Source organism: Pteropus vampyrus, unplaced genomic scaffold, assembly GCF_000151845.1.
Source record: "Pteropus vampyrus isolate Shadow unplaced genomic scaffold, Pvam_2.0 Scaffold195, whole genome shotgun sequence".
Taxonomy (NCBI): domain Eukaryota; kingdom Metazoa; phylum Chordata; class Mammalia; order Chiroptera; family Pteropodidae; genus Pteropus; species Pteropus vampyrus.
The window spans coordinates 1,929,867-1,947,447 of record NW_011888976.1 but is presented as its reverse complement, the minus strand read 5'-3'; the positions used below and the strand labels follow the sequence as shown (position 1 = coordinate 1,947,447).

At 37.1% G+C, this 17,581-nt stretch overlaps 1 protein-coding gene and 1 pseudogene across 2 annotated transcripts in view; one reads left to right on the top strand and one right to left on the bottom strand.

The window, feature by feature from the left end:
• The first annotated feature begins 778 nt into the window (after positions 1–778).
• Positions 779–1,045, top strand: LOC105299874 (annotated as a pseudogene).
• A 2,359-nt stretch (positions 1,046–3,404) lies between these two features.
• The window catches only part of ARHGEF3 (Rho guanine nucleotide exchange factor 3), a 252,585-nt gene continuing 238,408 nt past the window's right edge, over positions 3,405–17,581 (bottom strand). For both annotated transcript variants that reach the window (XM_011371798.2, XM_011371799.2), the window contains 4 exons: positions 16,657–16,914; positions 11,496–11,666; positions 7,448–7,634; positions 3,405–5,600 (listed from right to left, as the gene is read on the bottom strand). In XM_011371798.2, the coding sequence (XP_011370100.2) occupies positions 5,248–5,600; positions 7,448–7,634; positions 11,496–11,666; positions 16,657–16,914 (969 nt within the window). In that variant the 3' untranslated portion in view covers positions 3,405–5,247. The remainder of the gene's footprint in view (positions 5,601–7,447; positions 7,635–11,495; positions 11,667–16,656; positions 16,915–17,581) is intronic.

Here is a 17,581-nt window from a genome sequence, read left to right as displayed (position 1 = left end):
AGAGTGGAGCTGTGGCTTCCTGTTAGGAGTTGCAGCCAGCCCAAGGCAGAGAAATGAGGGAGTAAATATCCCAACTCACTCTTTTCCCTCTCACTGATCTCATGTGAGAATTCTCCTTAAGCCAAACAAAACCAGAAGCTGATATAAGAGAGCCCACTGATGAAGTACATACAGATTACACAGGCACATACAAGGATGGAGCAGAATAGCGAGTGAACTTGGAGAGGTAAACAAAGATATTTGGCACAGCACCTTTAGATCTATTAGACATATTATCTCCTTTAATCTTCCCCCAAATCTCACAATTTACTATTATTATCCCCAAATAAACCAACACTGCAAGATGAAAAATTCAATGAAACTATGTAATCTTGAGTTTAGATAAAATATTGCCTTCACTAAATAAAAATAGTGATGCTCTCTCTAAAAATAGGAATGATGATGGAAAAGGGGAAAAACTTTTAGCAATAAAAATTGATAGCCAGTCTTCTTCACAAATTAATAGACCTGTTAGAGAACAAAGCTGAGGAAATCTCTCCGAGAACATATGGAAATAAAAAACAGAAATGAAGAGATAAGGTGATCTGAAAATCAATCCAGGAGGTAAGAGAATCCAAATCCAGGATGTTCAACATCTCTTTCTGGAGTTCCTGAAAACAAAAAACAAAAAACAAAACAAAACAAAAAACCCCAGAAAATCGTGGGAAGAAAAATACCTAAGAAAAAAATACAAGAAAATATTCCAGGTTTCTATTGGTTTGGCACGCAGAGGCTCGTGATGTCAGAGAAAAAGCAGCCGGTAGATTTGGGTCTCCTGGAGGAGAACGGTAAGTTCAAGGAACTCCCTGCAGGAGACTAGACTGGTTTAGATGAAGATGAAGATGCACATGTCTGGGAGGAAAACTGGGATGATGACAATGTAGAGGATGATTTCTCCCATCAGTTAGGAGCTGAACTAGAGAAACATGGTTATAAGATGGAGACCTCATGGCATCCAGAAGAGGTGTTGAAGCAACTTAAATTAGAACTGTTTACAAAATTATAGAACCCAGGATAGGACACTTAAAAAAATATTTTTATTTCATTACCCGCTTAGTTTTATTTTTGCTTTTGTAACACAAAAAATAAATGTTTTGGTCTGGAAAAAAAAAAAAAAGAAAAAATATTCCAAATCTCTGAACTGAGAAGCTGTCTCTACCTCCAAGTATGCACAAAAAAGCCAGCCATACTTTTGAACAAAAAAGACTCAAGCCAAGCCATACTTTTGAGAAATTTCATAACGCCACGTGCAAATTTAAGTGATTATTAAATAACAATGGAAACGATTAGCTCTTAATAGTTTTTGAAGCGATTTCACATACACTATATCATGTTTAAACAGCCTGAGGATTTACGGTATCCCCATTTTATAGACATTGAATGAACAGATATACTGAATAGAAAACCTAGGATATTTTTCAAACCTGCACGGATAACATAGTTTATCAATATTTAGGTGTGTTTGTGTGTAAATAGGCAGAAGTACATGTCCAGCTTAGAATGCATGTCCAGTTTCCTAAACTATATGATCAGCTCTCAAAGATAAAGAGCATGGTTTCTAATTCCTTCCTATTCTACTAGGTCAAATTTTTTGGAAACTGTTCTCAAATTTATTTTTGTTTTCATGCAAGAAAAAATAAATTCTGCTTTGGTAACTGTGATCAATTTGTCTTCAGTTTTGTTTTTGTTTTAATTGAAATATAGTTGTCATATAGGATAAGTGTTGAATGACTATGTTGTACACCTGAAACTAATATTGCATTGTAACTCCTCCAGGTCAGTTAATGAACTAGGTAGATCTATGTAGCTAATATGCCAACCAAGCCTGGAGGAAGATGTGATGTAAGAAGCAACGATTGTTTTGTGAACTTGTTTGCTTAAGTAGCCTCTAGGTGCATAAAATAAGGTTGTCTTTTCTTATTATGGGTTCAAGTGAGTGAGATTTTAAATCTTCATCATCTTCGGATTCCTTCTGGTAGGTTTGGGCTTGAGTTATCCTCTTGAAATTCAACAGTGTAATTTTTTAATTCTGTCAACAAACAAGAGAGAACGAATTAAATGAATCAACTGCATCAGTGAGGGAGTTTACAGTTGCTTTTATACAATGCTGAGGGGAACCAAGTGAGGGAAACTGCCCAAGTGAAATTGTGTGGTCAGACGTTCTCTTTATCAAATCTTTCGAAGGGTCCTCTGGCACTTGGAGAATTAGTAGAATGTGAACATGCACAGAATATAAATAGAAAATTGAATAGCTTATTCTCCAAGATAGTGGGTTGCTGTTTCCTGTAAGCACAGAGAGACTTTGTTAAAACAGGACTGTCGTTATAGCTGCTGCAAACTGTGCTAGGAATGGAAACAAAAGCAGTTGGGTGGTGAGGACCACAACCCAGAAGCTGAAACCACATGAAATTGCTAGTTGTAGCTCTTTTTGCTTATGACTTTTCAATTAGACTGCAAGGATTATATTTAGTTGTGTGTCAAATAACATCTTGAAAGTAGACTGAAAACCATTTAGCCCTCAATCATTTGTACTAGCCCACAAAATGTCAGTACAAATGTCTTCTAATAGACTAGTAGAGATATACTTTCTAGTATCAAAGACAATAAAATCATGGGAGTAAAAAATGGAAGGAATATCCAAAGTGGTGCTGAAGAAAAACAAGGAGGTTGGAAAGGAAGGAAGAAGACAAGAACAAGGAGGTATGAGTTCTCATTTGGGAAAAAATTTGGACTCAACATTTATTTATGTGAATATCTTGACTAATCTTGGAGTTAACAGTATGTTAAAAAAAATAGTAAGAGCTTATTATAAGGATAAAACTACCTCCCAGCCTTATTGGGCCAACATACTACTGAGAATTGGCCACCAATAGCTTAAAACTGTTTAGCCTTTTCATCTTAACACTACTCTTTGGAAGAATAAAACTAACCATTTTATTTAAAGACAAAGTGGACTAAAATTCCGGCAAAAATTTCAAAGTAAAATTTGCCTTCTATTATTTGGTCTCAACTTCATAAAAGTCATCTATGTTAGCAGTGAGAGCCAATGCTTTCCTATTACATTTATGACTTATCACTTGATATATAGTATAGATTCAAGATATAGTTAAAAATGAACAAATGATTAAGTGAATGAGTAGAAAATGACCTTAGGAATATGAGTTCTGCAAACGTTTTGCTAGATCAAATCAAAGCATTCATTTTAACCTGTGCCCTATCTTAAAGTATGCATTTGAGCACAACAAGCACAACAAAAATTTTGAGCACAACAAGCACAACAAAAATTTTGGAAAGAACCTTCCAGGAAGATAGCTAAAATTTGACATATGTAGGGCATATACATACTTGTTATACACAAAGAAGACAACATTTTAATATCATTTATTTGAAATGCCTCCAGAAAAGTTTAAGGCCATTATACAAAAACATTCATTTCATCAAAACATTCGTTGACTTTCTTCCAATAGGCTAGCACTTGACAGACTTCTTTTTTCAACACACTGGTCAAAGTGGCCAATGGCTCCTGCAAATAACAATTCATTCTTTTCCCCACCATCAAACTTTTCTCTACTTCTGTCCACAGCAGGTTCATTCATTTGCTAAATCAATAACAACTTGAAAAATGAAGCAGTTTTAAATAAACTTGTAATAGAAACAAAATTCACCATGTTTAAAATCTATAAATACAGAAATATGTTTACGGGATAAAATTGACCACAACTTTTTTGTTTTTGAAAAATAATATACCTTGTTTTTATATTGATAAATCTTGTCACACAGCTTCTCTGAATGCACATGATAGATGTATATAATAAAATGACATAGTATTTACTGCTTTCCTTTCTGTAAACTTGAAAGACACGGAAGATAAAACTTTTTTGGCAATAATTTAGAATCATTACTACTAGTGCCGGTGTGGGTATAATTTTGCACAGGTCATCCTTAATATTTACACTCACAGAGAGCTTTTCTATGTATTCAGTTAACTTTTTTAAAGATCTGCTACCTACCCTGCATTATAAATCAAGGCTGGACAAAGAGGTTACTAGTTTGGCTAACTATTCCTAATTAACTGTAGAGTTAATTAAGTTGGCCTCTAGAGAATGTAATTATAATTCTAATTGCAGCACAGAGCCAGAGACAGCAAACTCATGACCCAAAAATAGAGCAGGAGAACCCGAGGCTCCAGCCTTTTCCAGAAGGGCACTAGACCTTCCTTTTCTCTTTTAATGTTTCTCACATAAGGTCATGATGAAGCACTTCTTCCAAATTCTTCTCACACGTTTCTGTACACAGAGCCACTAACTCGGTTTCAGTCTCTTTTTTCTCATCTCTTCATTTGTGTTCTAAAATATGAGTAGGCCTCGGTAGATGAAACAAAATGAAGATGGGTTTTCTTGTTTATCCTGCCAGAATTTTCCAGGCCCTTTGAGTTCTAGTCTGATGCTTAGGCTAGAAATGGCTCTCTAAGGCAAGCCAACAACTATGACAGAGACCCCCCTGGTACAATGCACATTTCAGGTCAAGATTCAAAGCTGACAGCTGCTTTTGTGCTGGTCCTTTTAAGGCCAGACTCTATTTCATGGTCTAATAGATTATTGCATCAAATTTACACTGGATGACATTGCAAGGTCAAGAGAGTGCTTCTTCCTTTGCAAAATTAAGCCTCCAGAATCCCCAGGGATGTTTACATGCTTTCTGGTTGGATAACATCCAACCAGATTCACTGAAAGGATTGATCTTTTCTGGTTTTCTTTCAAATGCCATCACAATACACGAGTGTCTTCCTCATGCCCCGTTTGCAAGGTCTTCTAAATTCTGTGCCTTCAGCTACCATGTCATAGAGCTAGGAAAGCACTAGAGAAACATGGAAGGACTCTCTAAGCAATCTACGTGAAGCAGTAGTTTAGAGATTTTCTATTTTTTTTTTAAATCCAGCAGGACATTTGAAAATAACTTGTTCAAGTACCTACCTCTCCATCCATCCAGACACTTGTGAAATATAATATAGGATAACAGTTGCCACAGATTCCAGCTTACATAGACAGATTGGCAGTTACAGTACTAGGGACAAAGGTACAGATACAGAGATGGGGTCAACATGGTCACGAAAGTATTAAAAAGTGCTTCTCCAAACCGTTCCGTGTGTGGAATGCAAATACTGTACAGGTAAGACACAGGGCTACTTTCAGGAAGTACGTGCTTCTGTCAGACATTGCTTTCAACGTGCCTGCTGTTCCCACAGGAAGAGTCTGTCTGTTCCATGTGCTCGCAGTCGAGGCTGACCTCACTTGTGTCCATACTACAGTCTGATTCACTGTCCGACTGGTCCATCTGTTCAAATTTTGTTTCTCCCTCTGGTTCCCTGCTCCCTGTGGCAGGATTTAGGAACGGTCCCTCGGAGTCAAGCACCCCAGCTTGTCCGGCAGCACACAGAACTGTTTCTTTGGCTTGACGAATACAGTTGAGCCACTGCTGTTTGTTGAAGGTGTCGTTGGCTTGTAGTGAGTGTGTCTGACTTTGGGATCCATTTTTAAAAGTAACTCTGAAGAAGTTTTTAACTAGAAATGAAAAACATGTGAAAACAAGGTCAATGGACAGATAGTTCTCCAGGCCAAAGATAACATATATGTAGTGACACTAATACCTAGTACCCATGGCGGACATCATTAATTGATCACGAAGTATGTCCCACTAATCCAGGACATGGCTCAGCAATACCCTGGTTGCCACCATCAATCAAACAGAGCTGACACAGGTCTAGCTCTCAGTTGCCTGCAGCAGCTAGCAAATGTATATCAGCTCAAAACAACTAAGTCTTATGTTTCAGGGGACCTCAGAAGTACCGGTTACCAAACCTGGATACGTATCAAAATACGCCAGGGAGCTTGCTAGAAATACAGATGCCTGGGCCCTATCCTTAGAGATTCAGATTCAATAGGTCTAAGATGTGCCCAATAATCTGTAATTTCAACAATTTCCTCAAGCTAGAGCTTTTCTCAAGTTTAAGAAACTCTTTGTAACATCAAACATGCCCTTGACCCATCACGTGAGAGTCATTTAGTATCCAATGACTGAGATGATATATAATGACACAGAGCTGTTATAAATTTAATTTCATTTAAAAATGAAAATACATATTAATTACCTCAACAAGAGCTACAGCACTTAAAAAAAAATGGTAATGCACAATATGGAAGACATTTTGTTTAGTTTAATAACAACAACAGCATCAACTGGCATTTAATGGGCCCCACATGCCATGTGCAATGCTTGGTTCACAGAAGCATCTGCCTTCAGTCAGTTCCCTTGCATGATCCGTGTAGCCAACAGACCTAGGAACCACCACTTTGGATAAATTCAGGCTCCAATCTTTGCTCTTGGGCAAGTGCCTTAACAACTCTGTCTCGGTTTCCTTATTTGTAAAATGAGGGAAACAAAGAGAACCTACCTTATAAGGTTTTATGAGGGATAAATGTGATAATACATGTAAGTCCTTATACAATGCCTGGCACATAGTCAATGTTGTAGAAGTATAAGGTACTTTTACTACTACCACCATCACTAGAGTGGAGAGACTGATGAGTAAGCAAGAGGTAGTACATATTAATTACTTTGGCAATATGATGCCAATATTAACCCAAAAGGCTCAAACGTCCCTCTCTCAAAGACTTCCCCAACCATTTCATCTAAAACAGATCTACTGTTATCCCCGTCGAGCCCCGTACTTGGTTTTAGTTTTCTTAACAGCACCCAAAATATTTATTTGTTTCTCATCTATCTCCTCCATCACAATGTAAGCTTCATAGAAGCAAGAAATTTGACTGTTTGGTTCACCAATGTGTACTTGTGCCTCGAACAGTGCTTGACACATAGAAGATACTCAATAGATAATGCCATCTCAGCTTCTCTTTGTTAAGTCCTTTGTTTATTCAGTCTCAAGTTAGAGAAGTCCATTTGAGTAATTACAGACAAACCCTCAACCCAGTTGACCATACTTATGTCTCTTTAGAGATAAGCCTGCCAGCTCAACTACAAAAGCCACTGTTATGCAACTGGTGTCTACACAGGGACTATGTGGTATTAAGCATGCTTTTACCCAACAGAAAGAGACAGAGAAAGGGAGCTAAAGGAGCACCAGTTATGTGCAGACAGGTTTACTTGCAGTATCTTACTTAAGCCTTATAAAATCTTCTGAAGTAGGTATGCATGCATCCCCACTTTGCAGATGAAAAACTTAGGCTTGTAGAGATTGAATAAAGTTACACAATCAGTAAGTGATGCAGTTTGAATGCGCTGGAATGCAGTTTGACTGCAAAGTCATGGCTCCTGTCACCAGGCAGCTACTTCCTTCTGAACCATCACTGCCAAAAATGATCAACAGGTCAAAACAAACTGTCATCCATACTTCTCTCATTGTTGCTGAATGCCCCTCGCAGAGAGCCACCCAATCTCACTTCTCCATCCTGCAGGTCTTCCAAGAGGAGGTCCTTCACAGGGATTGGCTGCCGGTACAACTGGTAGCAGAGTTGCTCGTTGTGGGTGATGGCTCGAGTGATCACAAGCACTTCTTGGAACAGGAAAACATGCAGTTTCTAGAAGAGAAGAATCCACAGGATATTCCTAAGTAACAACCTAATGAGTAATTGATTAGTTGACTCCTGAGGTAAGAGGTCTGCAGGTACCAAGTTCACACTAGATTATAAACTTCTAGGCTCAAATTTACCTCTAGGAGAACAGAAGTTGGGCAGGTTGGAGGTATTTCCAGATGTATCTATTGCCTTTCTTATAGAAGCTCCTCCCTAGGGACCCCTGAAAAAGGTCTTTCTGCCTATAGACAACTGCAGCCAGGAATGCCAACTCCAGGGGCACTACTCACATTACAATTCACAACCTGTGCAGAGACACACACCTCCAGCTCCCATAGAAAAAATGAGAAAGAGGAATAGAATGAAGCGGGTAATGAGGGGAAAAAAAGGTTAGTTCCTCCCTGGCTTTGGTTTATATTACCTGACATAATTCTAAGAGATCAAAATGGTCTGCAAAGGATGAAACTGGTATATCAAAGCCTAATATTAATCTTTGCTTCCCAATCTCCCTAAAACACTTGTTCCTTTAACCACAGAGATGATTATCAGCTTCATTCAGGCATTTCAACTCATTCCTGAGGAAACCAGAGTATGCTGCCGTAGCCACAAAGAGGATCAAAGAAGTTGTCCTCCTCAGTTAAGTTCATCAGAACCTCAATTCTCTGAAGAGGTAGTGCTCAAAAGGCTGACGACTGATGTGTGTGTTGTGGGCAAAAAGAAAATCTTAAAAATAAAGGCTCATGTCAAACCACATCGTGAAAGCAATTATACTGAGTGGAGTGGGGTAAATTGGCTCCATTCAATTCCAAGTGCCAGACCTTTCTCACTGCATGGAAATGCTTAGGAACTGAACTGAAAAGATCCACAACTTTGCAGCTAGATTCTGGTTTTCCAGAGGAGATATTTGAGATTGTTGAGTCAGGGGTCTCGAAGAGGAAACCAGAAGGGTAGGAGGAGAAACTCACACTGGAATATCTTTTTCCTTTTTCTTTTTTTGGTTATATAATAGTATGTATTTTTCTCTTCTTGAGTCAGGTTTTCAAATAAATTTTCAAATTTCTTGACATAAACGTGTTCCTAGTAATATCTTATTATCTTTTTTTATTATAGTTGACATACAATATTATATTAGTTTCAGATATACAACATAGTGATTTGACATTTATATACCTTACAATGTGATCAGTAGCTGGTCGCCAAAGTTTTTTACAATATTTTTGACTATATTCCCTGTGTTGTACATTACATCCCTGTGACTTAATTATTTTATAACTGGAAGTCTGTACCTCTTATTCTCCTTTACCTTTTTCAGCCACCGAGAATCTTGATTTGGGGCAGAGGAAGCACATATTCAGCATTATAAAATAATTTTGTATTTGAGAGAAATGAGACTTGTGAGTCACCCACTCCCACCCTGCGACAGACAGACAGACAGACAGACAGACAGACAGACAGACACAGACACACACATACACAGACACACACACACACACACACACACACACACACACACACACACCCAAAATTACAGAAACTAAAGTTCAACCAAACGTTGCCTGGTGGAAACAAAAATGATTCTGCATGGGGGTGGCGGGGAGTTGAAGAGTGAGATTTTCTGTTTATCAAAATGATTAAAAATGTATTTTAAATAACTGAAGAACACATTAAAGCACAAAATAACCAAGTTAAGGGCTTTTTTAGGAGGGATATGGTAGAAAGAATGTCTTAAGACTTTTCTCTTGGGGGCAGGAGAGGGAAGGAGTTGGTTATTGTTTCACATATTAAAGGTTACCGGAGATACTTACACTATTTCTATTTCAATCAATCCTCTAGCCGAGATAGGCAGACTGAACTCAAATAATCTAGGAAACCTTTAAAACATATCCCTGACTTATGAATGTTCACTGAGGATTCCTCTTCTTAGTTTTCGCTTCTTTTTGTCCTCAAACTATTGAGCTCTTCCTGACACAGAACTATTCATAATGACTTCTACAATTCTACTGGGGGAAAAAAATAACTAAAACAAACTTCCCACCCTAACTACTATTTTTGTTCTCAAAAATCTGCCTGCTTGCAGTATGAACTAGAGTTCATCTTTAATGCCCTAGACACATCCAATCAGAGAGTCTCAGTCCTTGGCTAATGGACAGAAAAAGAATAGGCCCCCATCCCATGGAGTGATACATCTTCCCAATTATTTCCCACAGGGCTTCTGAGAAAGAGTAGCCAAGGAGCCAGAGCATCTGACATTAGAAGTCTACCAGTGCTTTCCAAAAATCAGCAAGAAGCAGCTTTCCAAAAACCAGCAAAAAGCAGAATGCAGCTTTCTAGCAATCAGTAACTCCTTAGTCAAACAGAAACACATTTTAAGCAGTGGTTTGGGACAGGTCTCATTACTTCTGTTGCACCACCAGCTGGATGGATCAGCAGCACTGATAATGGTGCTATGGAGATATACTCAAAGATTTCAAGTAACATTTCCAAGCCCGCTCATAACTGCCACTTCATAGTCCAGGTCAAAAGGATGTCCCTTGACTCATCACAGTTTTATTAAGAACTCTTCAATCTAGTTCTGGCTTTCATTCCAAGGGTTGGCTAGATATTGAAGACAAAATACAATCGAAGTGGAGACTCTTTCTTACCACTGAATTTAAATATATAATATATAAAATCAAATCTATGTTTTATATAAAATATATTTTATATATAACATAAACATTATAATATATAACATACATATTAGCATTAATTTCTACTGTCTACACATAAAAATAGCCTGGTGAGTTGAATGAATTTTGAACTTTTATATAATTCAAATTCATCCTTCTTTTATACAAGCATTCACTCACTCATTCGCCTCACATGAGTGCCTTAGTATGTGCCAGGTCCCCATAATAGGTACTGGGGATTGACAAGGCATAGCCCCCACTCTAAAAGAGCATGGTATAGTGGAAGATACTGACAGTGAGATGGAGAATTACAACTCATTTTAGTAAACATTCCAGAAGAGATTTGTCTATTGCTATGAGAGGAGAGGAAGAACAATTTCACTATCTACAAAGGAATAAAAGCCAGGACATGGGGTATCTATAGGTCAGAGGTAGATATACAGCCAATGGAGGATAGGTTATTAATTAAAACAAAAACAAAAACAAAAACACTATTCTTCAAATGTCAGTCTGTAGATGGGTACCAAACCATAAGAAAGAAAAGAGTTTCTCATAAAGCTAAATGCATTCAATTTAAGAGCTGTTAATAGGATTTTAACATCCTATTAAAATCACCCATTATTTTTTGATATCAAAGTGGTAGAAGATAACTGTTCTGTATTTATTTTTGAAGGTCATGATCAAACAAAATAAAAAGTTGGTAACTATGCTCGTTTCCAAAATTCTTTCTATGTACTAGTCATGAAATTAAAAAAATATATATGTACTTTATATAACATATATATACTTTATATAACATATAAAGTACATATATATTTAAATATATACACAAATTATATATATATATAACATATATATACTTTATATAACATATATATATAACATATATATACTTTATATAACATATAAAGTACATATATATTTAAATATATACACAAATTATAAACATATGTATTTAGAACACATAGTTATATGTAAATTATAATCATAGAATGCATAAATACATGTAAAATATATATAATTATATATATTCACATATATGGGATTCTACGATATAAAAGACATTGGAAAAAGCCATTTTTGTATAAAGAATGTAACTCTCGATAGGGAAAGTATAGTAACAGGAGGCTGGGCATCAAGTGGATTAAGCATTGGGGGAGGCTCAGGATGAGACCAGTAAAGGGGAGTAGTCACTTACCACACCCCGGTTGTTTTTGAGTTCGCCATGACAACACAGCACTCTCGAGCTGTCAATCAGGGAGTCTTTCTGGCCTTCTTCCAAGTAAAGAAGCCGCTCTTTATAATAGCGGCATTCAGATTCCCCAGTCTTGGTGTTGATTTCTGCCACAATTCCCTGAATGATGTTTATCTATGGAAATGAAGAAGAAAGTACAAAAAGTAGGCAAACCATCCACCCAGCAGGTCTCAAGGGCTCAGACTAGAAGGTCACCAAGATAGACCTGGCTCTAATTCTGAGTTTTTGTTATCTAAGTTGTTGCTCTGGGAAGAGGGAAAAATAAATCCTTTTTATATATTGTCTCTATGCATCTATATACATACACATGTAGATATACACATACATACATATATTTATTTGTACACATATGCAGATATTTGTATTATACAAAAAACCAATGTTGATGCATACTTTTTTCTACCTGAGAGGATGAGATACAAGGTACAGCTTTCAATGTGCAAGACTCATAATACTTCACGTTGCACATTTCTTAAAACTATACACACTCATGCCCATGCTATACTATAGCATACATGAACAAGTAAGTTAAGGGAAGAGGGGTTTCAAAGCAATGGAGATGCAATGTGGTTAATATAAAAGGAAGTAAAACGAAAAAGAGTACAGCACTGAAACATGATCAGTGGGCATTTACTCTGATGTTTTGTTATTCTATCACATGGATAACACATCTAAAAGTTAGAAAATATAAGAAAACAAAAGAACAAGAAATTAGTTGAATGAAAACTCAAAGATGCCAAACAAAAGCAAAGTAATGACTTCCTCAGCAGGGTCCTCTGCCCCTAATAGTGAAAAGACCAAAATCCCATCTTCCTTCTGGTAGTAGTAACTGAAAAGAACTTAACAGATGAGAAATGCTAATAAGGCCTCTCCTTTCTCACATTTACTTAATGATAAAACAAACCAGTCTCTGAAAAGCAAAGTTTTAGAAGAGGTCTTGACTCAGTAAAAGCTACCAGATCTAGTAATATGTTAAAATCTTAATGAATTCTAAGATTAAGTGATTATTTTTCACATGCTAGTAAAGTGATACCTTTTGCTCAAAGGAACTGGATGAAAACTTCTACCGTTATAACTTTGGCACTTCCATGCGAGTTCGACAGATCTTATAGTTCTGAGCTTAAGTCTGGTGACCGTATTCTATGGACAGATGTATAATCTGTATATTTTTGTAGCTATTAAGAGTTTCTAAGATAATTCTTTTCTCTATTTCTAAAATATTGGTGGTAGCACTAATTTAATAATTAAAAACACATTATTTAAAAAAAATAGAGGTCCTTTTGTCATAAAAAAACTTTTTGGCTTTTAATATTAACCTCATATTAAATATGTCCTGTGAAATTAATTTGAATTTGTTAACACAAAACAAGTAATAAATAGAACACTTCTGTATACAAACTTTGTCTTTCTTTTTTCCCCCCTCTCGATTTTCAAAAATGACTGATTATTTATTGTTACTTTCAAAAACAACCAAAAAAGAAAAATATACTAAAGTTATGACTCATCCTTACAATTAATTCCACTAATGTTTGTTGAGCATCTATTCAGTGTTAAACTAAGTGGTGGCATTCAGAGAAATTAGACAGGTTCCTTAAAAAGCTTAAAGTATGTGGAGGGTAACTGAGCACTTGTTTCATGTCTACCTTATCCTTTAACCTTATTACATTTTTAATATGTTGTAGAATTCATATTTTCCCTCTGCTTTTAAAGATCTTAGCATTAATTGCTGTGACTCATCTTATAAGTTAATTATTATTGGGTAGACCTGGGCAGCTGGAATTGACCAGCGCTTGAGCCAATTCTCTGAGTTTCCTGCAAGTATCCAGGAAACCAGAAAGAAGATGTACTACAGGCATAAAGATGTGCTCATATCCTAATTTAACTTAGGAACTGAAGAGCTAGCATATCACATGAAGATTAGTAAACTCAAATGCCACAGTGGTTCCTTAGGCAGCTCTGACTACTTTCAAATGGTGCTTCTTTCTCTGGTGTTTGAAAAAGTATAAAAAGACAAATAATGGAAATAATCAGTGTTATTCCATATTCTATGTACACATTTATAATAGTAACTCAGGATCTGCTTTACTTAAAATATTATTTTGTATTTATATCTACCTATATACCATGAGTCTAATCTCTCTGCACTAGTTCTTGAGAGGAATTTATTTTGCAGAATTGCAATAAGGAATCAAATTAAATATAGCAGATTGCCAATAGCAAACAGTCATGGTAATTGTGCATTTAAATTTATTGTTGCATCTCTCATCAGAATTCAAACTGAAGGGAAAAGACTGGTAAAGGGAGTTGATGAGAGATACCTGGTAACAGACCAGAGATTAAGCCCACATATGCTGGAGTCATCATCTTCAAAGTGGAATCTGAAAGCCCTGTTTTCTAGTCCCTTGTGTGGTAATATCATCTACTAGTAGGATCCTGACATGAACCAAAAATAGCAGCCTTCACTGCTGTTGCATCAAAAGAAGGGCTGTTCTTCCCATTGATTCCAGCAATTTTTTTTTTTTAAGGAGTTGGGGAACAGTGACGAGCAGAGGGAAGAGATGGTCTGCAGGATCATTTTCTGGCTGAAACAATCCTGAGAATTTAAAACGATATAAACAACCAGATCTCTGAACTATTTGAATAGCCAAAGTCCTATTTTAAGAAGTTCTCTTTGGGGAGAAATTTCTATCAACTTCCAAAACACTATTAAAAAATTCTAATAAACGCAGTTGTTTATACACTGCATTAAAAGCAAGACCTTTCTTTAGATCTAAATCTGAATGCTTGATATAGAAGCAATTAAGAGTTCTTTGATATTTTTTCTTTTCATAGGTGGAAAATTTATTCAGGGAACACATAAATCAAGCTATATTGGTATTGTGGGTTTTATGTTCATCAGACATTCATGATGCACTCAAGAGTACAGGGCTAGCTATTTCTGCTCATCTGGGGTAATGCCACAAGGATTTTGAAAAGAAAAAAAATCGCTGTGCCTATATTGTGTAAACAGGCATTTAGAAGACTTTCTTGGCAGATGTATTCAAATGCAAGTATAACATACTTCATATACAATCTGCCTCAATAACTAGGTGCATATTCAACTTCTGAATATGGCATCACATTTTACACACTAGGGAAACTCATGCAAACAATCATATTCTTATCTATTTGTTTTTAAATTCAAACTTTAGCTCACTGGGTGTATTTTACACAGAGCATTATACTTTCATGCTTCATATTAAAAATAAATTGTTACGATAAAACTAAGCAGGCTCGTGTGCTTCAAAAAAGTAATTATTTAGACTAGCTTGAGCTCCCTTTTGTTTTCATTCTTGCAGACCACACACTTGCTGGGATGAAATATGGAGAAGAGGCAACTCTATTGCACTCTTTCTAATAAAAACAGACATATTGAAGTGATATGGGCCTCATCCCTGGTGCCTGCATCCCCCATCATGCTGGACTGGGGGCCTGGTCTGTGCCAGACACATCAAACACCTCATGAACCAGGAGAATCTTTTCTCTTTCTTCTCTATCCCAACATGGAGGCACCTGGCCCAGCTGTGTATCATGAGGCCTCTCCACAAAGCATGGTGGCCAGATAGCTTTCTGTAATTGCAAAAGCAACAGGGCTCAAAGCAGCCAGGCATTCAGCTCCAATGGATAGGATCATAAAGAAGTGGAAAAGGCACAGGATTTGTAGTATACACTGGCAGGATTCAGACTGCAACTCTAGCATTTGCTGGCTCTGGGCCTGGAAAGTTATTTTATCCCTCCAAGTCTCATCTGAAAATGCTTTTAATAAGAACAGCTATCTCATAGGTTACTATGAGGATAAAATGAGATACATAACCTATAAGGCAATTATATAAAGCTGATTTACAAGGTATTCCAGTAATGTCAGTAGGTATTACTATTATTGTTGTTGTTATTACTACTTATTATCATCTATACCCTTCTCTGGGAGAAGACAGGCAGTTTACTCAGCAAGTTCAAGGCTTCAGATTTTCAAATCACATATGCATCATCTTTTTGTTATAATCCCTGATCCAGTCGGGAAATGTGCCCTGTGAATTGATTTCTTAGCCTCCATCCCCACTGCCAACTCTCTGAGCAGGTTCCATGACTACACGCCTGGACCGTAGCAGCATCTTCCCTGTCCCTAGTCTCTTCCTCCTCTGTCCCTGTCCTACAGATGAGAGTAACATCTAAGGTTACATAGCTTGTCAGTGATGAAACTGGGATCTGAACTCTGAATCCCAGCCACTTACAAAACATAACATGGCAAAGGAAAAGTGTTTCTCAAATTGATATTTAAAACCCTCAAAAATCAGTTTGGAACCCCAATCTTTTGTCTTTTTTCCTGTTGCTTTCTCAGAGTATCCTCAACCTCAGACCGATGGAATCATGGTATTCTGCAGGCAGGACCTGCTGTCATTTCTTCATACCTCTGTTCAGGCCAATTGCTCCTCCTGGCCTGCCATCTCCTCTGTCTGTCCCACTGAGCACCCCAATCAGAACCAAGCTCTTGGGGTAATGCTCATAGTTTGCAATATTCTCATGATATGGACCCCATTTTTCTTGGTCTTCTATTGATGCTAGGAAAGAATTCATATTTTCCCCAACTCAATAAACATCCACTGATGAGCAGGACTAAGTCCCCACTGCAATTGGAGATCAAAGAGAGCTAAATCTTAAATAGGTGTTGACTTCAAAAATGGGCTTTGGGGCTAAGGTAAAAGGCAACTCCCATTTGCTGACTAAACAAAGATATTCAAATTAAAATCTCCACAGAGATTTTAATCCTCACAGCAATGGTAATAGATTACAGGGTCATCTATGTAGAATCAAGAAATTTTAGAATCAAAGGGATCTTAAGAATTTATTTTATGTAAACACTACATTTTATAGTTTAGGAAACTGAGGCAGGGAGAGGAGAAGTGACTTGCAAAATCAAAACATGGTTGATGGCAAAGCCAAGCCTGGAACCCAAGATTCCTGAATCTCATGTACCCAGGGACCTTTCATTCACCCATTTATTTACCCAATCCTCTACCATTACAGGGAGAAATTAAGAAGGGAATGGAGAAAGAAACAAACTTACAGCTTCTTCCAGGTGCTGCTGATCTGGATTATCATTTGGTGTGTGCCTCAGGATTTCTCGAAGAAGCAGAGGATATTTTACCAGGCGGCTTCTTGGAATATCGAGGAAATTCCAGAGATCTAGTTTGCGGCTAAAGGGGGATTCTAAACAGCGCTGCAGGAAATCCTGGACTCGGTGATCTTGTTTTTTGTGGTCCAGCAGAGCTTTGGCAGCTACTTGATTGCTGCAGTAGCTGTCGTAGGAGCTGAGACAAGGCAACTAAGAAAGGAACATCAGAAGAGGATTGGAGTGTTAAAATAATTGAAGGTACAGGCTAATATTACTTGTTGAGACTGAACAAAACCTAACTGGTCTCCAGCCCTGACCAAATTCCTTTATCTGCATAGCTGGAGGAGACAGACCAGTACAATCTTCAAAATGGCAGGCAATGGACAGTTGCTTCAGGCTCTGGCTTCCTTGTACAAAGTAATTGCCTCAGTTGCATGTTTACTTCCTTGACTGTTAAGACCCCTATCCTAATTTGTTTGCATTTCTGCCAATCTAAGAAAGAAAAGAACTAAAATTTTTGCACATGCATAGAGTTCATTATTTCCTAAACTATCAAAAGTATCTGGTGAGGGGAAAGTCTATTTTTTATTAAAAAAAAAAAAAAAAGAATTTATTTTAAAATTATTCATAAGAAACTCATCCAGAAGACTCTGGCATAAAAGAAGCAAGGAGTCTGATTCTGCAGGTCAGCCCTTGGCATGGCATAGTGCAAGCTCCTCTACATTAGTTTAAGGTTAACTGATTCCAAGGTGGACCAATCTAAAAGAACTTCAAGGAGTTAAAGTATAATTCGTAAAAAATTAGATGCAAAAAGCATTTAGAAAAATCTTTTAAGTTAGTTCTGACAAGCCAGAAATGATTCTTGGCTCTACCCAAT